General features: G+C 44.1%; 1 protein-coding gene and 1 long non-coding RNA gene across 6 annotated transcripts in view; one reads left to right on the forward strand and one right to left on the reverse strand.

The window, feature by feature from the left end:
• Positions 1–26,329, reverse strand: part of LOC309851688 — a 71,844-nt gene that overhangs the window by 12,538 nt on the left and 32,977 nt on the right. The gene's annotated exons all lie outside the window — the stretch shown is intronic.
• The window catches only part of CRK (CRK proto-oncogene, adaptor protein), a 29,894-nt gene continuing 8,202 nt past the window's right edge, over positions 4,638–26,329 (forward strand). The window contains exons 1-2 of one of the 5 annotated variants that reach the window (XM_082707225.1): positions 4,638–5,032; positions 16,071–16,606. In XM_082707225.1, coding sequence (XP_082563351.1) covers positions 4,792–5,032; positions 16,071–16,606 — 777 coding nt within the window. In that variant the 5' untranslated portion in view covers positions 4,638–4,791. The remainder of the gene's footprint in view (positions 5,033–16,070; positions 16,607–26,329) is intronic. The other 4 variants (XM_082707228.1, XM_082707226.1, XM_082707227.1 and 1 more) reach the window with 4 other exon arrangements.

Below are 26,329 nucleotides of genomic sequence, written 5' to 3' on the forward strand. Positions count from 1 at the left end.
TGGCAAGTGAAGGCTTTATTTTTATTTTATTTCATTTTAGTGTTTTTTTTTTTTAAGATTATTTATTTATTTATGTGAGAGAGAGAGAGCATGAGAGGGGAGAAGGTCAGAGGGAGAAGCAGACTCCCCATGGAGCTGGGAGCCTGATGTGGGACTCGATCCCGGGACTCTGGGATCATGACCTGAGCCGAAGGCAGTCGCTTAACCAACGGAGCCACCCAGGCGCCCCTATTTCATTTTCGTTTTTAAAGATTATTTATTTATTTATTTGACAGAGAGAGCACAAGCAGGCAAAGGGTCAGGCAGAGGGTGAGGAAGAAGCAGGCTCCCTTCTAAGCAGGGAACCTGATGCGGGGACTCAATCCCAGGACCCTGAAATCATAACCTGAGCTGAAGGCAGCCACTCAACCAACGGAGCCACCCAGGTGCCCCTCTGTGAAGGCATTAAAGTCCAGAAGAAATTTAATTTGAGGTCAGGATACCTGCAGAGGCATTTAGATTCAGCATCTGGGGCAGAAGTTTCTGATGAATGTGTGACTCTCTTGGTCTTGACGCAGTCCTGTGCACACAACTAGACTTGACACTCCCCCCAACCCCCCCCCCCGCCCCAGGCAACCAATTACAGAAAAATAAAAGCATCACGATAATTTGTACTCTCTATCGGTAGCAACAGTGGCTACAAGAAGCCAACAGATAAGATAAGCATTGTGCTGAGTGCAATTACTAGCTCTACGACTGCCCCACACTCCTTTCTCTGGCCAATTAGAATGTGTTGCCAGTAAGGTCACAGACATAACCCACATGGACTTACGGACCCTTGTCCTTCGAGAGGTAATGGAGAATGGTTTGTACCCCCAGCTCACATCTTACAGGAAGTCCAGGGCCCCCTGGGGAGATAGATACCTGCCAATCATAGGAGGCTAATTCAGGCTCTGGAGGAGAGCATCCCGGCCCCACCCCTCCCCATACTCTCCATTCTTTCGTTCCACTGGGATTTCCTTACTGTCTATCATGTGCCAGGCTCTCTGCCAGGCACTTGGGATACTGCAAGAAAAAAACCCATCAAATCCCTGCTTTTATGGAGCTTATGTTCTAGAGGTGATGGGAGGAAAATAAAGCAGAGAAGGGGGTGGCAGGGGTGGGGGTGTGCAGTTTACAGTTCCAAAGGCACAGGCAAGGGAAGGTTTCCCTGAGGGGCCACAGGGGCAGAGATATAAAGTAGGTGGAGGAGTGACCATGGGGAGCCCGCAGGGGGAAGGGCAAGTGCAAAGTGTGGAGGCTTGTCAGAGGATGAGGAAGAATAAACAGCGGAGCCAGAGAGGGGTGAGCTGGGGGAGGTGGGGGCACACATGCATCTTAACCTTCCTCAGATGCTCTTGACTTTCTCAGTTCTGAGAGGACAGAGGTGAGGAAGCTGACACCTCTTGGGTGCCTTCCCGCAAGGGTGTCTGTGTGAGCAGTGTTCCTAAAGGATGAGGTAGTGAGCGGCATATACCTCACAGCAAAGCAGACAACCCATTCTTAGCAGTCCTATAGCATGTCATCCCTGGGAACATCTTGCTGACTTTTCTGGGAAGGTCCAGCCTCCTGCCTTGGTTCCCAGCATACTCTCCTCCCCAAGACCCTTCTTGGAGTCAGAGTCATTTCACATTTCTCCAGAGCTTTCCCCTAGTGTCTGCCTCTGCACAGTTTTTGTTTTGTTTTAAAGTAGGCTCTATGTCGGGTGCCTGGGTGGCTCAGTTGTTAAGTATCTGCCTTCGGCTCAGGTCTTGATCCCAGGGTCCTATAATTGAGCCCTGCATGGGGCTCTCCTGCTCCCACTGCTTGTGTTCCCCATCTCGCTGTCAAATACATAAGTAAAATCTTAAAAAAGAAAGAAAAAGAAAAAAGAAAGTAGGGGGAGCCTGAATGACTCAGTGGGTTAAGTCTCTGCCTTTGGCTCAGGTCATGATCTCAGGGTCCTGGGATCAAGCCCCACATGGGGCTCTCTGCTCAGCAGGGAGCCTGCTTCCCCTTCTCTCTCTGCCTGTCTCTCTCCCTACTTATGATCTCTGTCTGTGACAAATAAATAAATAAAATGTTTAAAAAAGAAAAAAAGGAAAAAAAAGGTAGGCTCCACTCCCAGTGTGGAGCCCAATTCAGGACTTGAATTCACGACCCTGAGATCATCAAGACCTGAGATGAGATCAAGAGTCAGAGGCTTGGGGCACCCAGGTGGCTCAGTCAGTTAAGCATCTGCCTTCAGGTAGGGTCATGATCTCAGGGCCCTACAATCAAGTCCCACGTTTGGCCTCCCACTCAGCAGGGAGCCTGCTTCCTCCTTTCTCTCTGTCAGTCCCCCGCTTGTGCTCTCTGGCTCTCTCTCTCTCTCTCTCTCTCTCTCTCTCTGTCAAATAAATAAATAAATAAATAAATAAATAAAATTTTAAAAAGGAAAAAGACTATGAACTAGCTGAGCCATCCAGGCACCCCAGGAAGGTCACATTCTTTGTAGGGTTGATCACAAGTTTATCAGGGGGCAAAAGCCACCATTATAGCTGCAAATCCTGAATGTATGAAGGGGAGAAGAGAAGACAAAGGAGGGAGGGGCAGGGCGGGTTTGTCTTCGCCCCTAGGCCACTCCTGTTCCTACCATGTAGTTCTCTCTATGCTCCAAGAAACAACACCTGTGAATATCCCTTGGGTCTAGATCTCCCCTCCTTGCCAATCTCCTTCTTATTATCCAGCTTATTTATGATGTTTCCTCCCTCCCTTCTTCTCCTTCTTTCCCTTTTCTTCTTTTAAAGTACGTTTTCTATCAGAACCCACAAGCAGTCTCTGAGTGAGGCCCTACCTCAAAGCTCCTCCAACCTGGAGAAGGGAGGAACAGGAACTTCTCTTACCCAAAAGGCCAGCATTCACACTGGGGTGGCTTCTGCTGCTGGCTTGTGGTAACACACTGTGACTAAGTCAGGGTCACAATGAGTCACAGCGGGGAAGGTGCCTTTGCTCCCCTTCCCTTCCCAGAGCAGGCCCAGGGGTGTGTGAAGTAGATCCAAAAGAGGCATATTATTGATGTAAGATCAAAACCCAGGGCTGACTGATACATATTTTTTCTTGATGTCTATTTCTACCATCTTTCCCCATCCTCCTGTCCCCCTCCATGCCTATTCCAGAAGTCTGAGGATATAATGCAGTGACCACAGCATTCTGTTCCTTCCAGGATTTGAATGCCAGCCCCCCACTCAGCAGCTGTCTGTCTCTGGATCAATAACTTAACCTCTCTGAGCTTCACCTGTAAAACGGGGATAGCTGTAAAATACAACCTATAAGGTTGTTAAGAGGATTCAATGAGATGATCCATATAAAGGCAGCTAGTGCTATGCCTAGCAGGTAGTATTCTCTGAATAAATGTTAGCCATCCTCATAAAAGATTTATGTAGTGCCTCCTACACTGGATCCTTGGCCTTTGAGAAGCTCTATCGTGGAACACAGACCTGTAAAATGAAAGATTATAGGACAATGGGTATGAACTGTGATGGAAATAATATGGACACAGTCCTGTGGATGCAGAGAGGAAGATGGTTGGTCAAAAAGGGGAGACATTTGAATCTGAGATCCGGAAAAGTTTTCCATAAAGAAGAGACACACAGTTTATGTAGGAGCAGCTAAGAGGAGACTGTGGCCCCATTTTATGCTGTGAGCTAAACTGGGAATTTTAACATCTGGAGACTGTTAAAAGTTGTGCACAGGGTAGCAACAGACTTAGAGTTGTAATTTAGAAAGCCCACACTGGCAGATGTGTGCAATGCACTACCGAGAACCGGTGAGCAAGCTGTTCACAGGAATACAGCTGTAGATATAGAATAGAGATGGAGATCATGATAGCAGGAAGAGCAGAGGATATGTGTAGCCACAGCTAAGGTTTAGAAGAATCTGGACAAATGACCTGAGAGACTCAATGGAGCGAACTCTATACTTCTACCTGGGTTGGCACATTCGGCTCCTTTTGTCTTGAATGCTCTTTCCCCACTTGCCATTTCAACATTGAGTTAAAGCCACCTCCCTTTACTGACTGGATTGGGGGCCGTGCTCTGTGTTCCTAGAGCCCCTTTGTCGGGTCCCTACATAGCAGTCAGCATTCCTTTGTCATTGCTTCCTGGTTCCTCCCACTGGTCTGTAAATTCTGTGATGTCAGAGCCCAGCCTTGATCACCTTTGCACCCACGCGGCAAATGTGGTGTCAACTGTTTGCTGAATGAATCAGTGCAAACAGAAAACTTTTTAGCCAGTCTACAGAGAAGCTGGAGGAATCACCAGAAAAAGACCGATGTCTCCAGAAGCCCAGGCCCTGGGGCCACATCCATCTTCTGTACTCGGAGTCGCTGCCTAGAAATCTTGGGCCTTCCGGGAACTTGAAGCCTGGTGCGGCGACAGGCCGCGTGGCTAAAAGCGCAAATACAAACCTCCAACCGACTGCTGGCTAAGCCCCTATCCCCTTACCCCAGGATTCGCCTCTCCATCCCATGCAGTTCCGATCCCCACCAGGCGGCGACGCACGTGAGAACGCGTGCGCAGTGAGCGCTCGAGGCGTCCTTTGCCCTTCTCCCAATGGCGGGTTGCGGTCCCCTTCCCGGCATCCTTGCGGGGGCACGTTGAGCGTCATTTCCGGTGGGGAAGGCCCGCGGCCGCCGCCGCCATTTCGGACACCGCTGTGAGGCTGAGACCGGAGCCGGTCCGCTGGGCGGCGGGCGCCGGGGCAGGAGGGGCGCGCGCGGCGGCGGCGGCCCAGCGTGTAGGCGCGGAGTCGGCCATGGCGGGCAACTTTGACTCGGAGGAGAGGAGTAGCTGGTACTGGGGGCGGTTGAGCCGGCAGGAGGCGGTGGCGCTGTTGCAGGGCCAGCGGCACGGGGTATTTCTGGTGCGGGACTCGAGCACCAGCCCCGGGGACTATGTGCTCAGCGTCTCCGAGAACTCGCGCGTCTCCCACTACATCATCAACAGCAGCGGCCCGCGCCCGTCTGTGCCACCGTCGCCCGCCCAGCCTCCGCCCGGTGAGGACGGACGGGACGGGAGGCCCCGGGCGGGGTGAGGGCCGCGGAACTCCCCAGCCTAGCCGGCTCCTCTCCGAGAGCTGACCTCCACGAGGAACGTGGGCAGAGGGCCGGAGTGACCATGGCAGGGGGTATCCTGGTGCTTTGGGGTCGTTCACACCACGAGCGGGTGTGTGTGAGGGAAAGAGTCGCCACTGACCCAGGCCTCTGGGTGTGACTTGGGAGGACAGCCCAGGGGAAGGGGAACTGCTTCGGCCCCAGGGTGGGGCTAGCGCCCGGGCCAGGCACAAGGGCAGGGCCGGGCAACGTGGGGACAAAGAGCTGAGGGGGATGTTGGCACTGCGGGGGCATCACTTGGCAGCGGTTCCCAGAATGAATTCGATAATCCTACAAGTGGCTTTTTAGACTTGAAACATTTCCTGTAGTGTTAGAGAGCCGGGCTTGGTTTGGAGAGCTATTCTCCCCTGCTGGCCTTTGGTAGGAAGTCACCACATACTAGCCCGGAGGGATGGAGACACCCTCAGGAAACCGGTCAGCTTTTTCCTTTCTTGGGCATTTTTCCAAAATACTTTTACTGTCCTCTTCCCCCCGCAGAGGACGAAGGTGGTGAGCTAAGTGTCTTGGGTATAGAAGTAAGCCCTCTGTGATCAGCCCAGAACAAGTTGATGTCCAGCTGCTGGTGTCCAAGAGATCTTAAAGTCCAGAGACATTTTCTACAATTAGGGGGTTCTAGTTTTCAGGGTATTTTGTGGAGGGCAGATTCCCCCCCCCCCCCCCAGGAAATAAGCTAGTGGAAACAGTCCCTTCCTTGAAAGTGAAGGGAACTTCCAGTTTTATTCGACTTGAATGTTGTCAGTGTTATATGTCAGGGCCTCTTGTTGCTCAGTAAGTTGGGGCTGTGACCTAGGTCTTTCTTACAAGTATCACTGAGATGTGACTGTCTTACTTATTCCTTGAGAGTTGTTTGGAGAATTTTAAGGAGATTTATGCACTTAGTGCCTGAGGTTTGTGAAGGATAGAGGAATTCTGAGGTTGTCATCTTACCATCACTTGTGTAGCAGCATCAAGAGTCTTAGTCTTTCTCATTGTTCCCAAGTTGAAGCAGTTTTCTTCTGACCAGCTGAGCCTAGCCCCAGGCCAGTCTCTTTCCCTTTTGGGATAGTCCTAATTTAGATTTATTCACTCTGGCCAGAAATGGGGAGGTGGGATAGTCAGTCTCTTTGTTGCTAACAGATACCAATTATAAAAAAAAGAGTATGGAATCTTTAAGTCCACAAATTATCCTAGGTCTTCTCAGTCTGGTTAGTTAATAGCATAACATGAGACGAGAATATTGATGTAACATAACTTTGCCCCAAACTAGGTAAATTCTACCTTTTTTTTTTTTTTAAGATTTTATTTATTTATTTGACAGACAGAGATCACTAGTAGGCAGAGAGGCAGATAGAGAGAGAGGGGGAAGCAGGCTCCCCGCTGAGCAGAAAGCCCAATATGGGGCTCCATCCCAGAACCCTGGGATCATGACCTGAGCTGAAGGCAGAGGCTTTAACCCACTGAGCCACCCAGGTGCCCCAATTCTACCTTTTTTTAATGTATTTTTTTCTTAAGAATTATTTGTTTATTTGATGGGAGAGAGCACAAGTAGGCAGAGCAGCAGATAGAAGGAGAAGGAGGAGCCGACTTCCCGCAGAGCAGGGAGCTTAATGTCCAGCAGGATCCCAGGACCTGGGATCATGACCTGAGCCAAAGGTAAATGCTTAAGGACTGAGCTACCCAAGCACCCCTAAATTTGACTTTTTACCACTTTCTTGGTATCTAGGGTTTTACATTACAGTGCAGTAATATGATGGCAAATGGTCACTGAAACTCAATTTTTGACCTTCTTTCCCCCAATTTTCAACCTTTTGTGTATACATTTTGTAAAATTTGGAGATGGCAGCAAGCAGGTTTGCTAGTTTGAGCTTTCTCCACACCTTGGTGTTAGGACTTTATATCTTTGCACTTACCTTGATACCGAGCTCCACCTTTTCATAACAGATACGAGTTCAGATCCTTGGCCCAAAAGAGAAGGTGAAGATTGCCAGAGTTTGTGGATGGGGTGTAGAAAGTTCATGGGCATTGTGGTAATTCTTGGTTCTGGTAATGTGCCCAATTTTCCACACACAGCAATCGATTGAGTTGCTGTCTTTATAATAAAGATTACTTAATCTTTGTTTCCCCTCCTTTCCTGTCAAGCTCTTTTTCTTTTGAAACTATGAAACTACACAGAGAAATTTCTTAAATTTTAGAAAAGCATGTAGAATATTAATAGCTAACATTTATGGACTGGTTATTCTATGCCAAGTACTTTGCCGAGTACTTTCTGTACTTTATCTCATTTTCTGCCCATAACAATCTGGTGAGAAGTATTGTGATCTCTATTAATTGAAATGTTTTCATTTTATAGGTGAGGAAACTGAGAGTCAGAGATTCAGTAACTTGCTCAAGGTCACACAGCTGGTAAATGATTGAGCCAGATTTTGAACCTCAGAATTCTGACTAGAGAGCTGACACTTGTGCTGTACTTCTTTTTCTTTCTTTTGAGATCTGAACAATGCACATGGTAGATTCAACACTTTTGTTTTTATCATGAGGTCCTAGGTTCTGTTTAAAGATGAAAGAATGACAAGAAGAAACTAATTTAATATTTGGACAATACTTGTCTGTTATCGAAAAGTCTAATGATGATGAGGCTTTTACAGTTCTCATTTGGCAAATTGAGCATGAAAAGAGCTTTTTACTTAGGACTATACAGCGTATTTTGTAGGCATAATATTTTTGTATGGAATGGCTTATTCCTTTAGAAGAATATGGTAGGATGGATTAGGTATTTTTAAGCTTTTCTGGTGAGTATATTTTTAACTTAGTTGTTCAGCTTCCACAGGCTGCCATAGTCTGGGAGCACCCTGTTTGTGCCTCAGGGCCATAAGGCAGGGTTTGGTATCAAGTCTACTGGGCATACCTTGTCAGGTTGGACTTCAAGGTGTACCTCTTGGGAAGGCTTTGCAATCATTGATTCACATGTTTCTTTGAACAATGAGGTATTACTAGACCTTAGCCAGTAGACAGTTGAATAAGTGTGAGCTGGGAGAGTAGTTTTAAGTCTGAGCTCTGGAGCTTGGGTTTGAGACATTCTTCCTGGCCACTTACTACTTATGTAACTTTGGGCACATTCTTTAACTTGCCTCTGCCTCAATTTCCCCATCTGTAAAAGAAAGGAAATGGTGATATTGATCACATAGGGTTCTTATGAGGATTAAATGAGTTTTAGTGTATTAAGTGCTTAAGAATGGGGCTAACATATAGTAAGTACTTGATAAGCATTAGCTGTATTAGTCCTTTGAACATAAGTATGAGGTTGGGAGAGCAGGAGTTGAAGCAAAGTGGAAGACTTCTCAGCATTGAGGGGCTCACAGGCAGGCATGATGTGGATTGGTGAGCATGGTAATAGGATAGCATGTGTAAGGGAGTAAGTGCTGGGGTGGAGCATGATGGAGTGCATTGAGAAGTTTGAAAGGACCTTGGATCCACGACATGGAAATATGATGGCACCTGGTGTTACCTGCTTAACCCAGAGCCTTCTACCTATTGTTCTTGTGGGTGAGGGAAGCATAAAAGCTTGCCTCATTTTGGGGCAGGGAGGAGCAAAAGTTGGGGTGGTTATTGTTTACGCTGCCTTTTCAAGGTGGTGCTGGACCAAGCCATTCTCTAGAAATCTTGTGGGACTGTCCATTACCTACTGCTTTTCTACCTCCACCATCTGTGTTTCATTTGTTTACCTCATCTTTGCAGTTCTCAAACCAGGTCTGCATGTTTTATTCATCAGTTACAGAGTATCCCTCCATCCAGTGGTTCTGGAGAAGGTCTTCAGTGAGTTACTTCTAGGTTTACATCCAAAAAAGGATGTCTCGGTAAAAGGAAGTAGGTTTATTTATTGCAGGACTTCTCAGCCATTTGCTGTGCTCATGTGAAATTATGACCCTCCCAAGAGAGGCAGGTTTTTGACCACGAGGCATTTTGAGAAGTGTCCTGAGATTCTGTAGAATCTTCTCTGGGAAACAATGCAGTGGACTTGGATTTGGGAATTATTCGAAAATTTCTAAAGGAATAAAGAGGTTTGGGCAGGGTACAGTGTACCAACTGCTTTTAGGAGCTTTTATTACATACGTGTTTGACACCAGGAGAAGTTAAATAAGAGTTCTTATAGCTAGTAAATGGCAGAACCAGAATTCATTAAACCTAGTCATTCTGAATCTGTGAAATACCATGCTGATACTCACCATTTTTAGAAAGTTCTGTTTGCTTAGGAGGACAGATATTTGATACCTCTTTAGGAGACCTCAGATGAAAGTCAGCAGCCTTTTTAGCCCTTTGTCTTGGACAGGTGGTAGGGTGTGTTTAAGCATTTTCTATTAATACCATAGGCAGAGGAGGAAAGGAGTGGAATTAAGGAAAGAGGAAGGGAAAATGGAAGTTCTTCGAATTCAGGGAGAGGCCGATGATGGAGCTGCTGTGGTGGTACCCATGCCAGAAGTGACCTGGCCTATTGAAGCCCATGGAGCTCTTGGTTGTTCTTCATAAAACCTTCAGGGAATGGTGTTGTAAAAATTGATGTAACCTGAGGGCTAAAATGCTTAAGAATTAATGAGTTGAGCATGTACAGAAACCAAAAGAATATGAAGTACTTGCATTGATTTTGATTTCTTAATGTGTTTGTTCATAACTCATACTCAGAATACCAGCACAGGTTTATGTAAAACAAGTCAGTGACGTTTTCCAAGTCCCAGCAATGGGAACCTGGTCTTTGGTTCATTTCTCTAGACTGACTGACTATATCTCCTTCCTTTCCTGTCCTCCTCTTTCCTGCCCTTGGATGTTTGTGGTTGGAAGGCGATGACGTAGGGAAGAGGAGCTGGAACATATAGCTGTGATGAGGTTTGGGCTTATCTGAGACTTACGTTCTTTTCTCCCCCTTTTCCTTCTGGAGTTTGGTTGATGGTCCATGTTTTTGACTGCCTCAGCAGTACACAGAAACAGGCACTCCTCTGGTGGAATTATAGTGTCCGTAAAATAGAAAAAAATTTGTAGGTAAAGAAAATCAAAGGGGTGCCTGGCTAACTCAGTGGATAGAGCATACAACTCTTGATCTTGGGGTTGTGAGTTCAAGTTCTGCATTGGGTGTAGAGATTACTTAAAAATAAATCTTTTTTTTTAAGAGTATCAAAGATTTTCCTTGGTGTTTTGCTTGTATTTCTCTGCTGGGATTGCCAAGCCAAAGAAAAGAAGTCATTGTGGGTCCAGTTCACACCATGCAGCATTTGAGCAAGAAATGAATTGAACCAACTTCCTACCTTTATATTTATGGCAGAGGAGCTGCCATTTTTTCTTTTCATAATTTTCATAGTGATCTTTACAAGGGTCTTAGCCTTGTCTTATTTGTTCTTTTAAACTATCACCCCCCCCCCCCAATCAAACACAAAACGCATTTTACTTCAGCTAGTACAGAAATGGAGGAACCATAACAATGGATGACAGGAGTGGTTACCTTCCTTTTTAGAGTGAAAAGAATGCCTTGGAAATGTTCAGGTATGGTCAGGGCTGTTCTTTCATGGTGATTTCGTTGTATCTAAGAACAGTTTTTTGTTGCTACTGTTTTTTTGTAAGAATAAATCTCCAGTTGAAAGTGAAAGTCAGGGGGGAAATCATGTCTTCCTGAGACCTCCTGCCTCATTCTTTGCTTACCAGCCACACTGTGTGTACCTTTATATCCGCAACTGTCCTATGAGCTTCTTAAAACTGGGAACAGACTTTAACTTCCTTCCCTTACTTCAGAAATTTGTTCATTAAGAATAATATTAACATTTACTGAGTACTGTCTTCCAACCACTGTTCCAAAAAGGCAGCTAGTGAAAACCATTTTGGCTTTTGCACCTTGGCATGTAGTTGGGTAAACTCTAGCAAGGGAGCTTTCCTCCCTTTGTGTCATTAGGACCATTTTCTAAGCCATGGGTACTCTGCTGGTGTGAGGGTCCTCCTTAACACTCTACCTGGGAGGCTTTCTGGACCAGACAGTGCTGGTAGGTCTCCTTGGAGCTCACATTGACCCAATCCTTCACATAGTTCAGCAGGCCTAAAGGATCACTGAATTAACTTCGTGGCAATAAGCAGAATGACCATATATCTCATTGCCTACCAGACTTGAATGGGAACAATGCCCCTTCAGTGGTCCGTTTGAGTGAAGGCAAACTCCAGAGTATTGCACCACCATGCTCTGGTATATTCCTGACCAAAGTTCTCCAGTTCAGCTCTTGAAACTACTGGGGTTGTGTCCTGCAGGTACCTGATGGTGTTTGCTGTAGATATGTAGTCCTGGGTCTGGGCATCTATTTAAGCTTTTTTTTTTTTTTTTTAAAGATTTTATTTGTTTATTTGACAGACAGAGATCACAAGTAGACAGAGAGGCAGGCAGAGAGAGAGAGAGGGAAGCAGGCTCCCTGCTGAGCAGAGAGCCCGATGCAGGACTCGATCCCAGGACCCTGAGATCATGACCTGAGCCGAAGGCAGCGGCTTAACCCACTGAGCCACTCAGGCGCCCTATTTAAGCATTTTTAAGAGATTTTATTTATTTATTTAACAGTGAGAGAGGGAACACAAGCAGAGGGAGTGGGAGAGGGAGAAGCAGGCTTCCCGCTGAGCAGAGAGCCCTACTCAGGGCTCCATCCCAGCATGCTGGGATCATAATCTGAGCCGAAGGCAGAGGCCTAATGACTGAGCCACCCAGGCACCCCTCTATTTCAGCATCTTGAGTTGGGGAGCCAGCCAGCATTACTGAGTGTGGGCTATTAACTTGTTTTAGCTTATAGCCATGAATTCCACAGATGGACTTGTGCGATACAAGAAATGTGCAACTGTCCTTTAAATTGTGTCTTGGTGTCTCGTTGTGCGTTCATTTGTGAAGGCACTTATCAGTACTCATTCAGTACTGAGGACTTCTGGTTAACTTCTGTAGTTTATCTTTTCACTTCTTTCCACCACTGAATTTCAAAGGTACTTTTTCTGGTCATTCTGGAAGAAGTGATTTCTAATACTGAACAAAATAATTGGGTCTCATTTCTTTTTTTTATCTTTTGGGTCTCATTTCTTTTAGAGTGCAAATTGATTTAGACATCCATCTTGGGCTATCACAATATTCCTATTTCACCACATTAATCACAGGCTTGCTTTTTTTTTTTTTTTTAAGATTTTATTTATTTATTTGACAGATCACAAGTAGGCACAGAGGCAGGTGGGGATAGGGGGTGATGTGAAGCAGGCTCCCTGCTGAGCAGAGAGAGCCCTATGTGGGGCTCGATCCTAGGACCCTGAGATCATGACCTGAGCCGAAGGCAGAGGCTTAACCCACTGAGCCACCCAGGCGCCCCTCACTGTGGCTTTTAAAGATTTATTTGTTTATTTGAGAGAGAGAGAGAGACCGCAAGCAGGGGTGGGGAGAAAAAAAGGGAGAGAATCTCAAGCTGACTCTCCATTGAGCGTGGTGCCCGACTTGGGGCTCAATCCCATGACCCTGAGATCATGACCTGAGCCGTATCACTATGGCTTTTAGATAGTGGACCAGTGTTCTTGGAGTGAAGAACATAAATTGGGCATTTTCCCTTAACAGAGGACTTGAACAACTCTCCCAAAAGAAGTACAAATAGTAATCTTGAAATACACCAAACAATCAAAGATGATATTTAAAAAGAAATAGCATTTCTCATTAAATTGTCATTGAGAGGCGCCTGGGTGGCTCAGTTGGTTAAGTGTCTGCCTTTGGCTCAGGTCATGATCTCAGGGTTCTGGGATCAAATCCTGCATCAGGCTCCCTGCTCAGCAGGGAGCCTGCTTCTCTCTCTCCTTCCTGCTTATGCTCTCTCAAATACATAAAATTTTTAAAATAAATAAATAGTCAATGAGAGAGAGCCTATGAGCCGGGAGAGGGGTGGTTGGAGAGGGAGAAACAGACTCCCTGATGAGCAGGGAGCCCAATGTTGGATCAGATCCTAGGACACTGAGATCATGACCTGAGCTGAAGGCATACACATAATGGAGTAAGCCACACAGGCATCCCAAATTGTCAGTGATCTATCTATCTATCTTTCTTTCTTTTCTCTTTTCTTTTCTTTTCTTTCCTTTCCTTTCCTTTCCTTTTCTTTTCTTCTTTTTTTCTTCAAAGAATTTATTTGTCAGGGCGCCTGGGTGGCTCAGTGGATTAGGCTGCTGCCTTCAGCTCAGGTTGTGGTCTCAGGGTCCTGGGATGGAGACCCGAATCGGGTTCTCTGCTCAGCGGGCAGCCTGCTTCCCTTTCTCTCTCTGCCTGCCTCTCTGCCTGCTTGTGATCTGTCAAATGAATAAATAAAATCTTAAAAAAAAAAAATTTAACAGAGAACAAGCAGTGGGGATGGCTAACAGAGGGAGAAGCAGGCTCCCCACCAAAGAAGGAGCCCAATATGGGACTCAATCCCAGGACCCTGGATTTATGACCTGAGCCAAAGGCAGATGCTTAACCAACTAATTGCCCAGGTATCCTTTGCAATGCTTTTTTAAATGCTGTTTTGGCAAGGATATGGAGAAAGTGGGAACTCATAGATCAGTGGTAGCACTGGAAAATCTTACCTTTTGGAGGGCAATTTGGCAACATAAACCATAAACCTTAATGTTCTTACCCTTTGATCCAACAGGTGCATTTCAAGGAATTTATTCTAATGAAATAAAAAAAAAAAACTCTTTAATAGATAAGAACAAAAATGCTCATAATAGCATTTTCACTAGTGAAAAGTTAGGAATACTTTGTAGCTATTAAAAGTCATGTTCATGGGGCACCTGGGTGGTTCAGTGGGTTACACCTCTGCCTTTGGCATGTCATGATCTCAGAGTCCTGGGATCAAGCCCCGCATCAGGCTCTCTGCTCAGCAGAGACCCTGCTTCCCCCTCTCTCTGCCTACTTGTAATCTCTCTTTCAAATAAATAAAATCTTTAAAAAAAGTCATGTTCATGAAGAGATGAGAAATTTTTTATTATATAAAAATAAAATTTTTTATAAGAAAAAAAGGCAAGATAAAAAATTTATATTACCTAACTATAAAACACTTGTATATATTTATGACATACTTGAACACACACACACACACACACACACACACACACATTCAAATTTGGGAGGTTGTAACTTAATGCTGAATTGTGGGTTAAGGGTGGTTAAAAAAACAAAAAACAAGCTCTGCAAAAAACAGTTTTCTGTTTTATTTTATTACTTTACCAGGAAACCAAAAGGTAAAAAAATCCAATAAAGATGATTTGATATTTTGGTGCTTAGCAGAGTGTAAGTTAAAGGGTATATTCCTGGGGATCCTGGGTGGCTCAGTGGGTTAAGCCTCTGCCTTCAGCTCAGATCATGATCTCAGGGTCCTGGGATCGAGCCCCACATTGGGCTCTCTGCTCAGCAGGGATCCTACTCCCCCCCCCCCCCGCCCTGCCTCTCTGCCTACTTTTGATTTCTCCGTCAAATAAATAAATAAAAATCTTTAAAAAAAAAAAAAAAAAAGGTGGGGACCCCTGGGTGCTCAGTTGGTTGGGCGGCTGCCTTCAGCTCGGGTCATGATCCCAGCGTCCTGGTATCGAGTCCCACATCGGGCTCCTTGCTTGGCAGGGAGCCTGCTTCTCCCTCTGCCTCTGCCTGCCACTCTGTCTGCCTGTGCTCACTCTTGCTCCTCTCTTGCTGACAAATAAATAAAATCTTAAAAAAAAAAAAGTTGTATTCTTCACTAGAAACTTTTTCATTTGAACTGATGCATGTTAATTTATTATCTTTCAGTTCTAAACTCTTGGGATAGAGAGGGAATATATTCTGCAGTCAGATGTTCAATGCCTGAGTTATACCCTCTGAGGGAACACATTCGGAAGCATGCCCTGTGTATCTAGGGCCATACACACCTTTGCATTATGTGAGTGACCCTAGCGTGTCATAAGAGGTTGAGAATTTTAATTTTAATTTTTTTTTTTTTTAAGATTTTAAGTAATCTCTACACCCAATGTAGGGCTGGAACTTACAATGCCAAGATCAAGAGTTGCATGCTCTGCTGACTGAGCCAGCCAGGTGCCCCCAGAGGTTGAGAATTCTAACACTTTATTTTTTCAGGCATCCTTATTTACTGTTTTTTGTGACCTGAAGGAGCAATATAGTTTACATGTTTTATTTCAGTGCAGACCTTAGGAATTGATTGTTAAGCAGTTAGCTTCCTGGTTTCTTTTTAGACTCCTTGGTTCTTTTGCCTAATTAAGGCTTTTTGTTTGTTTTGGTAGCTGTCGGAAATGAAATTGAGGGTGCCTGGCTGGCCTAGTTACTAGAGCATGGAACCCTTGATCTCAGGGTTGTGAGTTTAAGCCCCACATTGGGCATAGAACTCACTTCAAAAAAAAATAAAAAACAACAAAAACATCTTTTTTTTTGTTAGAAATTGTACATTCTAGATGTGAAGATAAGGAATGTATGAGCCTGGTGTAGATAGATGGCAAGTTCTCCCCACCTCTTCTTGGAAAAGCTGCTGGGACCTATGAAAAAGGAGAGTTGCTACATTTCCTGAGGTTGAAAAGAAGATTACAACAAAACCTTGAACCTTATGCTACTCTGTAAATGGGATAGCACAGAACATTTTGGGAGAATGAACAAAAAAAGTCTCCATGTTGCTTTGTCTTTGATCCGGTATGAAAGCATTCCCTTACCGGCCTGGTCTGTGAAGGCCTTCTGTTCCATCTCTGCTGTAGGTGGTGATGGGCATCTTTTTAGGGTATGTTTTAACTACAGAGTATGATTTTCAGTTTGCCATAAGGAGAGGGGTTATCTTTTCTAGATTTTTTTTTCTGATTAAGTATTGAGTAAATGTGTTTAGGAAATGGTTAAAATCTGCATTTTATCTCCTTTGTAATACATTTTTAAATAATAGCCTGCTCTGTTTTTTTCCAGGGGTGAGCCCCTCCAGACTCCGAATAGGAGATCAAGAGTTTGATTCATTGCCTGCTTTACTGGAATTCTACAAAATACATTATTTGGACACTACAACATTGATAGAACCAGTTTCCAGATCCAGGCAGGGTAGTGGAGTGATTCTCAGGCAGGAGGAGGCAGAGTATGTGCGAGCCCTCTTTGACTTTAATGGGAATGATGAAGAAGATCTTCCCTTTAAGAAAGGAGACATCCTGAGAATCCGGGATAAGCCTGAAGAGCAGTGGTGGAATGCAGAGGACAGCGAAGGCAAGAGGGGGATGATTCCAGTCCCTTACGTCGAGAAGTATAGACCTGCCTCCGCCTCAGTATCGGCTCTGATTGGAGGTAACCAGGAGGGTTCCCACCCACAGCCACTGGGTGGGCCGGAGCCTGGGCCCTATGCCCAACCCAGCGTCAACACTCCGCTCCCTAACCTCCAGAATGGGCCCATTTATGCCAGGGTAATCCAGAAGCGAGTCCCTAATGCCTACGACAAGACAGCCTTGGCTTTGGAGGTACATAATGTGCAAAATGTAGAAAGAAGAGATCTGCTACAGGGTCTCCCTTTCACACCTCTTAGAGCTTTGTAGGAATGCTGAATACAAACACCAGCATTGTGATGTTGTAGCTGTTGAACCATTAAGTACTGATTTTGGCATTAATGTTAGGTTTTCTCTTTTTTTGTAGAAAACCTATTTTGGAATAAGTAAGCTTAAAATTGTATAACTGAATGTTTTGATTGATCTACTAAACATACTTTGATTTCTTTGATAACACCACCTGAATTCACAGGAATTAACTTAAAATATTTTTTTCTCATCTATTTTCTACTCTGATTCTTTCTTTCTGTTTATCAATGTCTAAAATAAGGTGGGCTTTCCCACAAAAAAACATGTTTCTTCTTTAGGGGGCATAGAGTTTTTACCATTGACTGCTTTTGTTTATCAAGTAAGAATTCAGGAGGAACGGTAAAGCATAGAACAGGTGAGAAAAGATCCATACCCAAAACTGTGTGTTCCAAGGAACAGCAGGTTTTCTTGGTTTTTGTTGTTTGGTGCATTTTACAGCGAGGAAGCCGGTTCCTCCTGAGGAGTAAATTTCTGCCTTTTACGGCGAATAGTTATGCTTGGTAGTCTGTCTCCTCTGGTCAACTATTGCATTGGGTCTATTCCTTTATTCCTCTCTTTAACATTCACAGCTTTGTCTCTTCTCTCCTCCCTCCGTCCCTCCCTCCCTGAGATACACAGAGCTAGTGGTTCAGAGTAAAAGCTTGTACAAAAGTGGCATGCCATCTTTCAGAACCTACTGATAGAACTTGAATGTAAGTAAGTAGCTAACTTTCATAAGTACAGGCTGAAGTTACGGAAGCTCAGACTAGCAGAGAAGGAGCAAAAGTGTATTTTTATAAACTGAGATCTCTAAGTGCTGTTTCCTTTGGGTCGTGTTCACACAGTGGGAGTAAAACTGCCTTCTGCCTAAGTAGAAGTGTTAGCCTACAGAATAAACTGGGATTTATTTGAGCCAGTCTCTGATATTATTGGATTTGAAAATTTTCTTTTACATTCTGGATAGTGGCTGCAAAGAAGGCTAGTTGAGTCTTAGAGGTTTGACTGAAAAATGTATTTTTATGGTGCTTGTTTTTTGAGATTGCGTTGTGACTTAAAAGTATCATGTCTCCGCTTTGATAAGAAATGAAATTATAGGTCACACCATTATTTCCACCACTCTGAGTTTGCAGGATAATGAAAACAAGTTTCTTGCCTTGTGTTTTCATTTAAGTTCAGATGATGTCAACATCCAACATGGTGCTGTGCATATGGCAGATGGGATTCCTGACATTTTTTGCAGAACCTTGTTAGCACTGGGCTGGAGTATGAAAACTAGCAGTCATGAAACAAGCCAGCTAACAGCCAGGAAACAATAGTCATGACGTTAATTTTATTTCCATTTGCATTCCCTTCCCCCGCTTTCTTCTTTCCTTCTTCCTTTATTAAAAGATTCATCTATTTTTTAAAAAAGATTTTATTTATTACTGTAGAGAGAGAGAGAGCACATGGGCAAGGGAAAGAAGAAGCAGACTTCCCACTGAGCAGGGAGCCTGATGCAGGATTTGATCCCAGGATGCTGGGATCATGACCTGAGCTGATGACAGACCCTTAACTGGCTGAACCACCCAGGCACTCCAGAGATACATCTGTTTATTAGAGAGCTCATGTGCATGAATATGAGGGGAGAGAGAGAGAAGCAGACTCTGCCAAGCCCCGTGCCTGATGTAGGGCTCATTCCCCGGACCCTGAGATCATGACCTGAGCCTAAATCAAAAGTTGGATGCTAACTGATGGAGCCACCTAGGAGCCCTCCCTTTTTACTTTTTTATTTTTATTTTTCCTAAGTAAGATCAATGTGGGGCTCAAACTCACAACCCTAGATCAAAACCTGAGCTTAGATCAAGAGTTGGACACAAGCAGTTGAGCCACCCGGGTGCCCCTTCATTTTTTTTTTTTTTTTTTTAAGGATTTTATTTGAGAGGGGCGGGGAGCATGAGCAGGGGAGGGGCAGAGGGAAAGGGACAAGCAAAGAAACTCCCTGCAGAGTGAGGGTTGCAACTCGGCTCCATCCCAGGACCCCAAGACCATGACCTGAGCCAGAGTCCAATGCATAACCAACTGAGCCACCCAGGAGTCCCTAAGATTTTATTTTTAAGTAATCGCTACATCCAGTGCAGGGTTAAATTAACCCAACCCCAAGACCAAGAGTTACATGTCTACCAACGGAGACAGCCGGGTGCCCCTGCATTTTCTTTCTTTCTTTTTTTAAGATGTTACTTAGGCGGGGGCGCCTGGGTGGCTCAGTGGGTTAAGCCGCTGCCTTAGGCTCGGGTCGTGGTCTCAGGGTGCTGGGATCAAGTCCCGTGTCGGGCTCTCTGCTCAGCGGGGAGCCTGCTTCCCTCTGTCTCTCTCTGCCTGCCTCTCCATCTACTTGTGATTTCTCTCTGTCAAATAAATAAATAAATAAAATCTTAAAAAAAAAAAAAAAAAGATTTTACTTAGGGGCTCCTGGGTGGCTCAGTCGTTAATCATTTGCCTTCAGCTTGGGTCATGATCCCAGGGTCCTGGGATTGAGCCCCCCATCGGGCTCCCTGCTTGGCGGGAAGCCTGCTTCTTCCTCTTTCACTCCCCCTGCTTGTGTTCCCTCTCTCGCTGTTTCTCTGTCAAATAAATAAATAAAATCTTTAAAAAAAGAAAAAAAGATTTTACTTATTTATTCATGAGAGGCAGAGACAGGGAGAAACAGGCTCCCTGTGGACCAGGGAGCCCAATGCAGGACTCGAGCCCACGACTTGGGATCACAGTCTGAGTCGAAGGCCACACTTAACCAACTGAGCCACCCAGCTGCCCTGCATTTCTTTCTTGAAAGAGAGCTGGGTTTTTTTGTTTGTTTTGTTTTTAAGATTTTATTTATTTATTTTATAGAGAAATCACAAGTAGGCAGAGAGGCAGGCAGAGAGAGAGGGGGAAGCAGGCTCCCCACCAAGCAGAGTCCCAGGACCCTGAGATCATGACCTGAGCGAGCCAAAGGCAGAGGCTTAACCCACTGAGCCACCCAGGCGCCCCTGTTTTGTTTTGTTTTTTTATATATATATATTTTATTTATTTGAGAGAGAGAGCACGAACAGAGGGAGAAGCAGGCTCCCCGCTGAGCAAGGAGCCCCAGAACCCTGGGATCACAGCCCCAGCTGAAGGCAGCCACTTAACCAACCGAGCCATCTGGGCGCCCAGAGGGACCTGTTTTTTTAATGATGCCTGCCTTGATTAGAGGCTGCAGTGCTTAGGAATGGTTGAGCTGCTCTCCCTGCTGTGAAACATAAATCTTTTGAAATAGATAGTTGATTTTAATAAGTTTTTTGGTTAGATGCTGGTTTTTTTTTTTGTGTTTTTTTTTTTTAAGATTTTTATTTATTTATTTGACAGAGATCACAAGTAGGCAGAGAGGCAGAGAGAGAGAGAGAGAGGAGGAAGCAGGCTCCCCGCTGAGCAGAGAGCCTGATGCGGGGATCGATCCCAGGGTCCTGGGATCATGACCTGAGCTGAAGGCAGAGGCTTTAACCCACTGAGCCACCCAGGCGCCCCTAGATACTGGTTTTGAGCCGCATATGTTGATTGCTAAAGATGGCTTCCTTCAGGTTAAAATATATTCCCCAAAGTAATAGCTTTATAATACCTTACGTACTTAAAAATGTGTCAGTTTAGCATCATAGAATTTTAGAGCAGGAAAGGACCTTCGGTATCTTTATTTATTATGTATAAAGAACTGATGTTTAGACAGATTGGATTGTTTAGTCTATTTGGAGGTAGAGACAGGATGAACCCAAATCCACTGTGGTGCCTTCTCTACCATGCTCGGTTCTGTCTTTGACTCTTACTGCTTTATAACCGTGCTGCTGCCCTTCTCAGTAGCACTGGTTTCACTGGGAGCATATCCGCAGTTGGACTGTGTGTGAGGACAGTTGTACAGTCAGTACAATACAGCTGTACAGGACACAGTTGTCTACAGCTCTTCCCTATCTCTGGGTTTTTATAAGAGCTGATGCCTTGTCCCTATTGAGGTGACACTGGGAGATAAGAGTAGGAGGCTGTGGTGTTCTGGTCTGACCATTCTGGTTAAACAAAACATTCATGGTTATGAATGACCTAGTTTACATTTTATACTACATTTTAGTGGAATTTTACACTTAACTTGAAGTTGATAAATTAGAATCATTGCATTTTAGAATTGGATAGGGCTCTGGAGATACTGTGTTAGACCAGCAGTCTTCAGACTGCTTCTCAGTATCCCTCAGGAGGGGGAGGACACCAAGGGTGCAAGGCTCTGTGTTCCCTCTCTTGCTTCAACCAAAGCAGTTCTATTTTTAACTGTTTTACATATTTGGATCTCTCTAAGATTTTGTTTGAAGAAAGGATTTCTGTACTTAAAAAATAAATCTTAAAAAACGGGGTTCAAGAACCACCTGCCCTCACCTTAAAGATGAATTTTTTCTGCATTGGTACATTTGCTATTACCACAGTCCCCCAGTAGAAAATAAGTTATTAGATATTTCCTTTTGTCTACCCATCAGATTCCTGTAGTAGAGATGAAGGCTGTAGAAAGTAGGGATTGATTCCAGCTAACCAAAGGAGGGGTATTCCTCAGCCCACTATAGTTCTATGGGTCAGTCAGTCATTTCTGGGGGAGTATAACTAAATCAGATACCATCTGTTCCATTCTGGAGTTTCCAAGATTTTAAACATGCAGATATGCTGTATGTTTTGAATAAGAGATACTGGAAATAACACTAGAATAGTGCAGAGGCAGCTTTCATTTTTTGTTTAATGGCTCCTTAGGAGCTGGAATAGTACAAATCTTGTGAACTGCAGGTGTTAAACTTTTTTAATGCCTCTGTAGACTGTCCAGAACAATCACATTACTTTTAAATGCACTGAATCAGATAAACATTCTTTGATTAAAGCTGGCATTTTGCCTTTGATAGACGATAAGACTTTAGAGTCATCAGGAGCTACTCAGGTGTTCTTAGGCTTGGGCCTGTTCCTCAACACAGATGGGAAAGGTTGTAAAGTGCTTTAGGTCCCTGATTATATGCGTTAGTGGCTACATCAACTCTCTATCTTCTCATGTGGTGCTCTATAAAACCCAAGTTGGTTAGGCCTTTTGACCTATGCATAGGAATTTGGAGTAAAGACCCCACTTTTCCCTTTGTTAGGAAAAAAAAAAATGAGAATGGAAAGTGTAAGAACACAAGTGGCAAGTTCTTCCTGTCTCAGTTTGTCTTTTTCTGGAATTGTAGCTAAAGATTTCTGTATCGTTCATTGAGAGAGATGTCTGCTTTTCCATCCTTGGACATTACCTTTATTTCAGCTCATAGAATCTCAGTTGGAAAGTACCTTGGAAGTAAACTGACCTAGACTCTAGTTAAAGGCAGGCCTTCTGGTATCTTCACAGATAATTTTTTTTTAAAGATTTTTATTTACTTATTTGACAGAGAGATAGAGAGCCCAAGTAAGCAGAGCAGCAGGCAGAGGGAGAGAGAGAAGCAGGCTCTCTGCTGAACAGGGAACCCAAAGCAGGGCTCAATCCCAGAATCCTGGAATCATGACCTGAGCCGAAGGCAGCCACTTAACCAACTGAGCCACCCAGGCACCCCTTCACAGATGATTTTTAAGCATTTATTTGGATAGCTCTGCTTTTGGAGAACTTGCTGTCAACACAGGAGTATAGTCCAGAGGTTCCAAACTTTCTTGATTCATAACCTTTAGTATCTCAGTAATATTTCAGTGTCCTAGGCCAAAAGAAATAGTTAGCATTTGCGTTGATTAGGTAGATAGGTATACAGATAAACAAATTAAGTATTTATATCCTAATAACTTGGGACTCCATGTAGAAATCTCATGTAGAAATTGTCAACTGCCTGGAGATAGTGGTTCACAGGGCATGATATATGTCAAGTATTACTGTTTCCCTCAAAATTTTAAAGATTTCATGGCATCATCTGAATTTGCTGCAATGCCTCTGACACTGCAGTTTGGGAACCTTGGGTCAGGTTCATTGTGTTAGTTTAGCTGGAAATGTACCTAGTATATGTAGTTATCTCCCAACTTTCACCAAGGGGATAGGGAACTTAGTTTTAAGCATTATCAGCTGTTGAGCTAGAGAAGATCTTTTCTTACCTGGACTAGAACTAGAGTGAGACCTATTTTCCAAGATTTATTGGGATGCTTTTTCTCTTCACCTGGAAGCCTACCAGGTAAATCTCAAAGACCTGCCACTTTCTACGGATACAGCCCATGCTTGTTTCAGTCTATTTCTGAGGCAAGTGAGTCATTAAAGCTGAATTGTTCTCATTTGTTTCCATTCATTTGAAAGGCTATAGATGCACCCTAAATATTACCTATTCCTTAGATCATGGATCTGCAGACTTTTTCAGTAAAGGACTTTATAGGCCATATAGTTTTTGTCACAACCACTCAACTGTCCTTGTAACAAAACAGCCATAGACAAACAACAAATGAGTTTGTTGTGTTCTAATAGATCTGTTTACAAAAACAGACAGCCAGCTGGATTTGGCTCATGGGCCATAGTTTGTTGACCCTCTGTTTTAGATTGCTGTCATCTTCTTAACTTTTATTCTCCTTCAGCCAAATCTTGAAATATTAACTAAATGTGTCCTTGGTGTGTTTGAAAATGTTTCAGGGTAAGCTCTCTATATCCATCTCTCTGTGTGTGTTTTTCCTTGCTCTATTTTTACGAATTTGTTTATGTTTCCTGTCCTGAGCTCGTTGGAATCCTGCAGCAAGTCAGGATCAGAGGAACACTGGCAACTCTTAGATGGTAGGGACAGAAACTAGAGGGTAGTCACCTGGGGTTACACCAGCAAAGGAGGTCACACAGATCTCTAATGTCTCCTGTTTAATGACTACCAAAAATGAATGCTGTTTGGGTTCCAATTTCATTCTCGCTATCATGGGACCTTACTGGTGAGTATCAATTGAGTAATCTTTGGCTCCTGAACCAGCTATAGATTTGATTACCTGTGTTACCAAGATTGTGATTTATTCTGGGAACTACTCAGAGCTAGGGAAGAAACCAGTTTTCGTCAAGTTCCCTAGGAGTGAAAAAACAGAAGTACCAACATTCAGTCCTCTTTAGAGATGATGCCATGATTGACTTGCAGACTTGCTCCTAAGGATGTCATACAGGATCAGGAAGTGAGAAACTGACAGGATAATATCATAGTACCTCAGTGAAAGGGTCCTCACTGTCTCTTCCTTACAAGGTGGTAGTAGGGTCTGCCTCATAAAAAGAAAGTTTAACTGCCTTGTGCTTCAAATCCTTAATAAGGTCTTTCTTGTTCATTGATAGACAAATTAGGGGTTTTTTCCATCTTTAACTTGAATTTTGAAATCCGTAGTGTTAGAATTACAGTTACTACTACACTCACTGCAGTACATTTGTTTGTATCTTGAGATTATAGCATTTCTGGGGCAGATACTCCATTTTTCTTTCTTCATCTTTGAAATAGTTTGCCAAGCTTCAAACCCATATATGTCCCCCTTCATCCACCCTGGTCTGGCCTTGGGAATTCTGTGTTACTGGGTTGTTGTCTATTTGGAGGAGGAGTGTGAATTCTTGCTTTGTTTCTGACTTGGAGAAAGAATTGCCCTGAATGTAGTACTGTGTTTTCAGACTGCCCTGTCCCCTCCTGCACTTCCCCACTAGTACCTGCCAGGCTTGACAGCCATTTATTCTTCCAAACTGTGGAAGTACTTGGGCCTCATGTGATCCAAGGATAGTCATGTTGCCTTTGGGATTTGTCTTTTCTTTTCCTTTTTTTTTTTTTTTAAATAAATTTCATTTATTCATTTGACAGACAGCGATCACAAGTAGGCAGAGAGAGAGGAGGAAGCAGGCTTCCCACTGAGCAGAGAGCACAACATGGGGCTTGATCCCAGGACCCTGGGATCATGACCTGAGCCAAATGCAGAGGCTTTAACCCACTGAGCCACCCAGATGCCCCTGGGATTTTTCTTTTCTTGACTCCATGAGTCCCCATGTGCTTTTGAGTCTTTCAAGAGAAAGACTCCAAAGGATACAAAGGGTTCTTTAATTTTAATAAGGTCTTCCTCAAAGTATTTGTACTTTAAGGCCACTTTGGATAGATTAATTAGCCCAGTTGACAGCTTACAACTTTTCTCTTCCATCCATTTAAAAATCAGAATTTTAAAAAAGTTAGAATCATTTCAGAGTTATGGCATAGCTTTTGTTTTCACCCCCTGATGTTTGGGCCTCTCTGCCAAGAACCTAATCAACTGTAAAAAAAAGATTTTGGGGTGGCTGGGTGGCTCAGTGGGTTAAAGCCTCTGCCTTCGACTCAGGTCATGATCCTAGGGTCCTGGGATCGAGCCCCGCATCGGGCTCTCTGCTCTGCAGGGAGCCGGCTTCCTCCCCTCTCTCTCTGCCTGCCTCTCTGCCTACTTGTGATCTCTGTCAGTCAAATAAATAAATAAAATCTTTAAAAAAAAAAAAAGAAAAGATTTGGGATTTCAGAATATGGTGTCGTGTTCCTGAGCCTCTGTAGAGTAGCACCAAGAGACCATGTACCTTAGAGATGGCTCTGATGTTATCCAAAGGTCTAATCTGTACAAAATCACCCCCCTCCCCACCAGTGACCTCTTGCAGTGTAGGAACCCCTATTGTTTCTCCCTTTGAACCTGGAAAGAAGAAAAGTCTGAAGGCAAATCAACAGGTTCCATCATGTTTGTGGAGAAGACTGGTGTGGTTCATCTTTGGCAATAGCAAGAGGCTAATCTAGTCCACATTTCAGCCTACCCTTCACTTCTTAGAGCTCTCTAGGATGCAATTTGAGATAGCATTTTAAATGCTTAAGAATAAAGACAATACAGCATTGAGAAAAAAGAAGTGTTTAAACCTTTACCCGATTTTGGTATCAAGTAGAATGGTGGGCTTAAGGATATATCCTAAAGAACCTTTTTTTTTTTTTTTTTTTTTTAGATTTATTTATTTATTTTAGGGAGAGCCCATGTGCATACATGTGAGCAGGGGAAGAGGTAGAGGGAGAAGGAAAGAATCTCCAGTAGACTCCCTGCTGAGCTTGGAGCCACACATGGGGTCAGTCCCATGGCTCTGATATCATGACCTGATCTGAAATCAAGAGTTGGACGCTTGGGGCGCCTGGGTGGCTCAGTGGGTTAAAGCCTCTGCTTTCGGCTCAGGTCATGATCTCAGGGTACTGGGATCGAGTCCCGCATTGGGATCTCTGCTTGGCAGGGAGCCTGCTTCCTCCTCTCTCTGCCTACTTGTGATCTCTGTCTGTCAAATAAATAAATAAAATCTTTAAAAAAAAAGAGTTGGACGCTTAACTGACTAAGCCACCCAGGTACCCCCTGAATAATCAGCTTCTAAAAAACACCTAGAAAATCTAGCTAAAATACAACCAATTTTTTTCATCTTTTCAGTTTTTTAATTTTCATAATTTTTTATTTTTTAAAGATTTTATTTTACTTACAGACAGAGATCACAAGTAGGCAGAGAGGCAGGCAGAAAGAGAAGGGGAAGCAGGCTCCCCGCTGAGCAGAGAGCCCGACATGGGGCTCAATTCCAGGACCCTGAGATCATGACCCAAGCCGAAGGCAGAGGCTTTAACCCACTGAGCCACCCAGGTACCC

Source organism: Mustela nivalis (assembly GCF_964662115.1).
Source record: "Mustela nivalis genome assembly, chromosome: 17".
NCBI lineage: Eukaryota > Metazoa > Chordata > Mammalia > Carnivora > Mustelidae > Mustela > Mustela nivalis.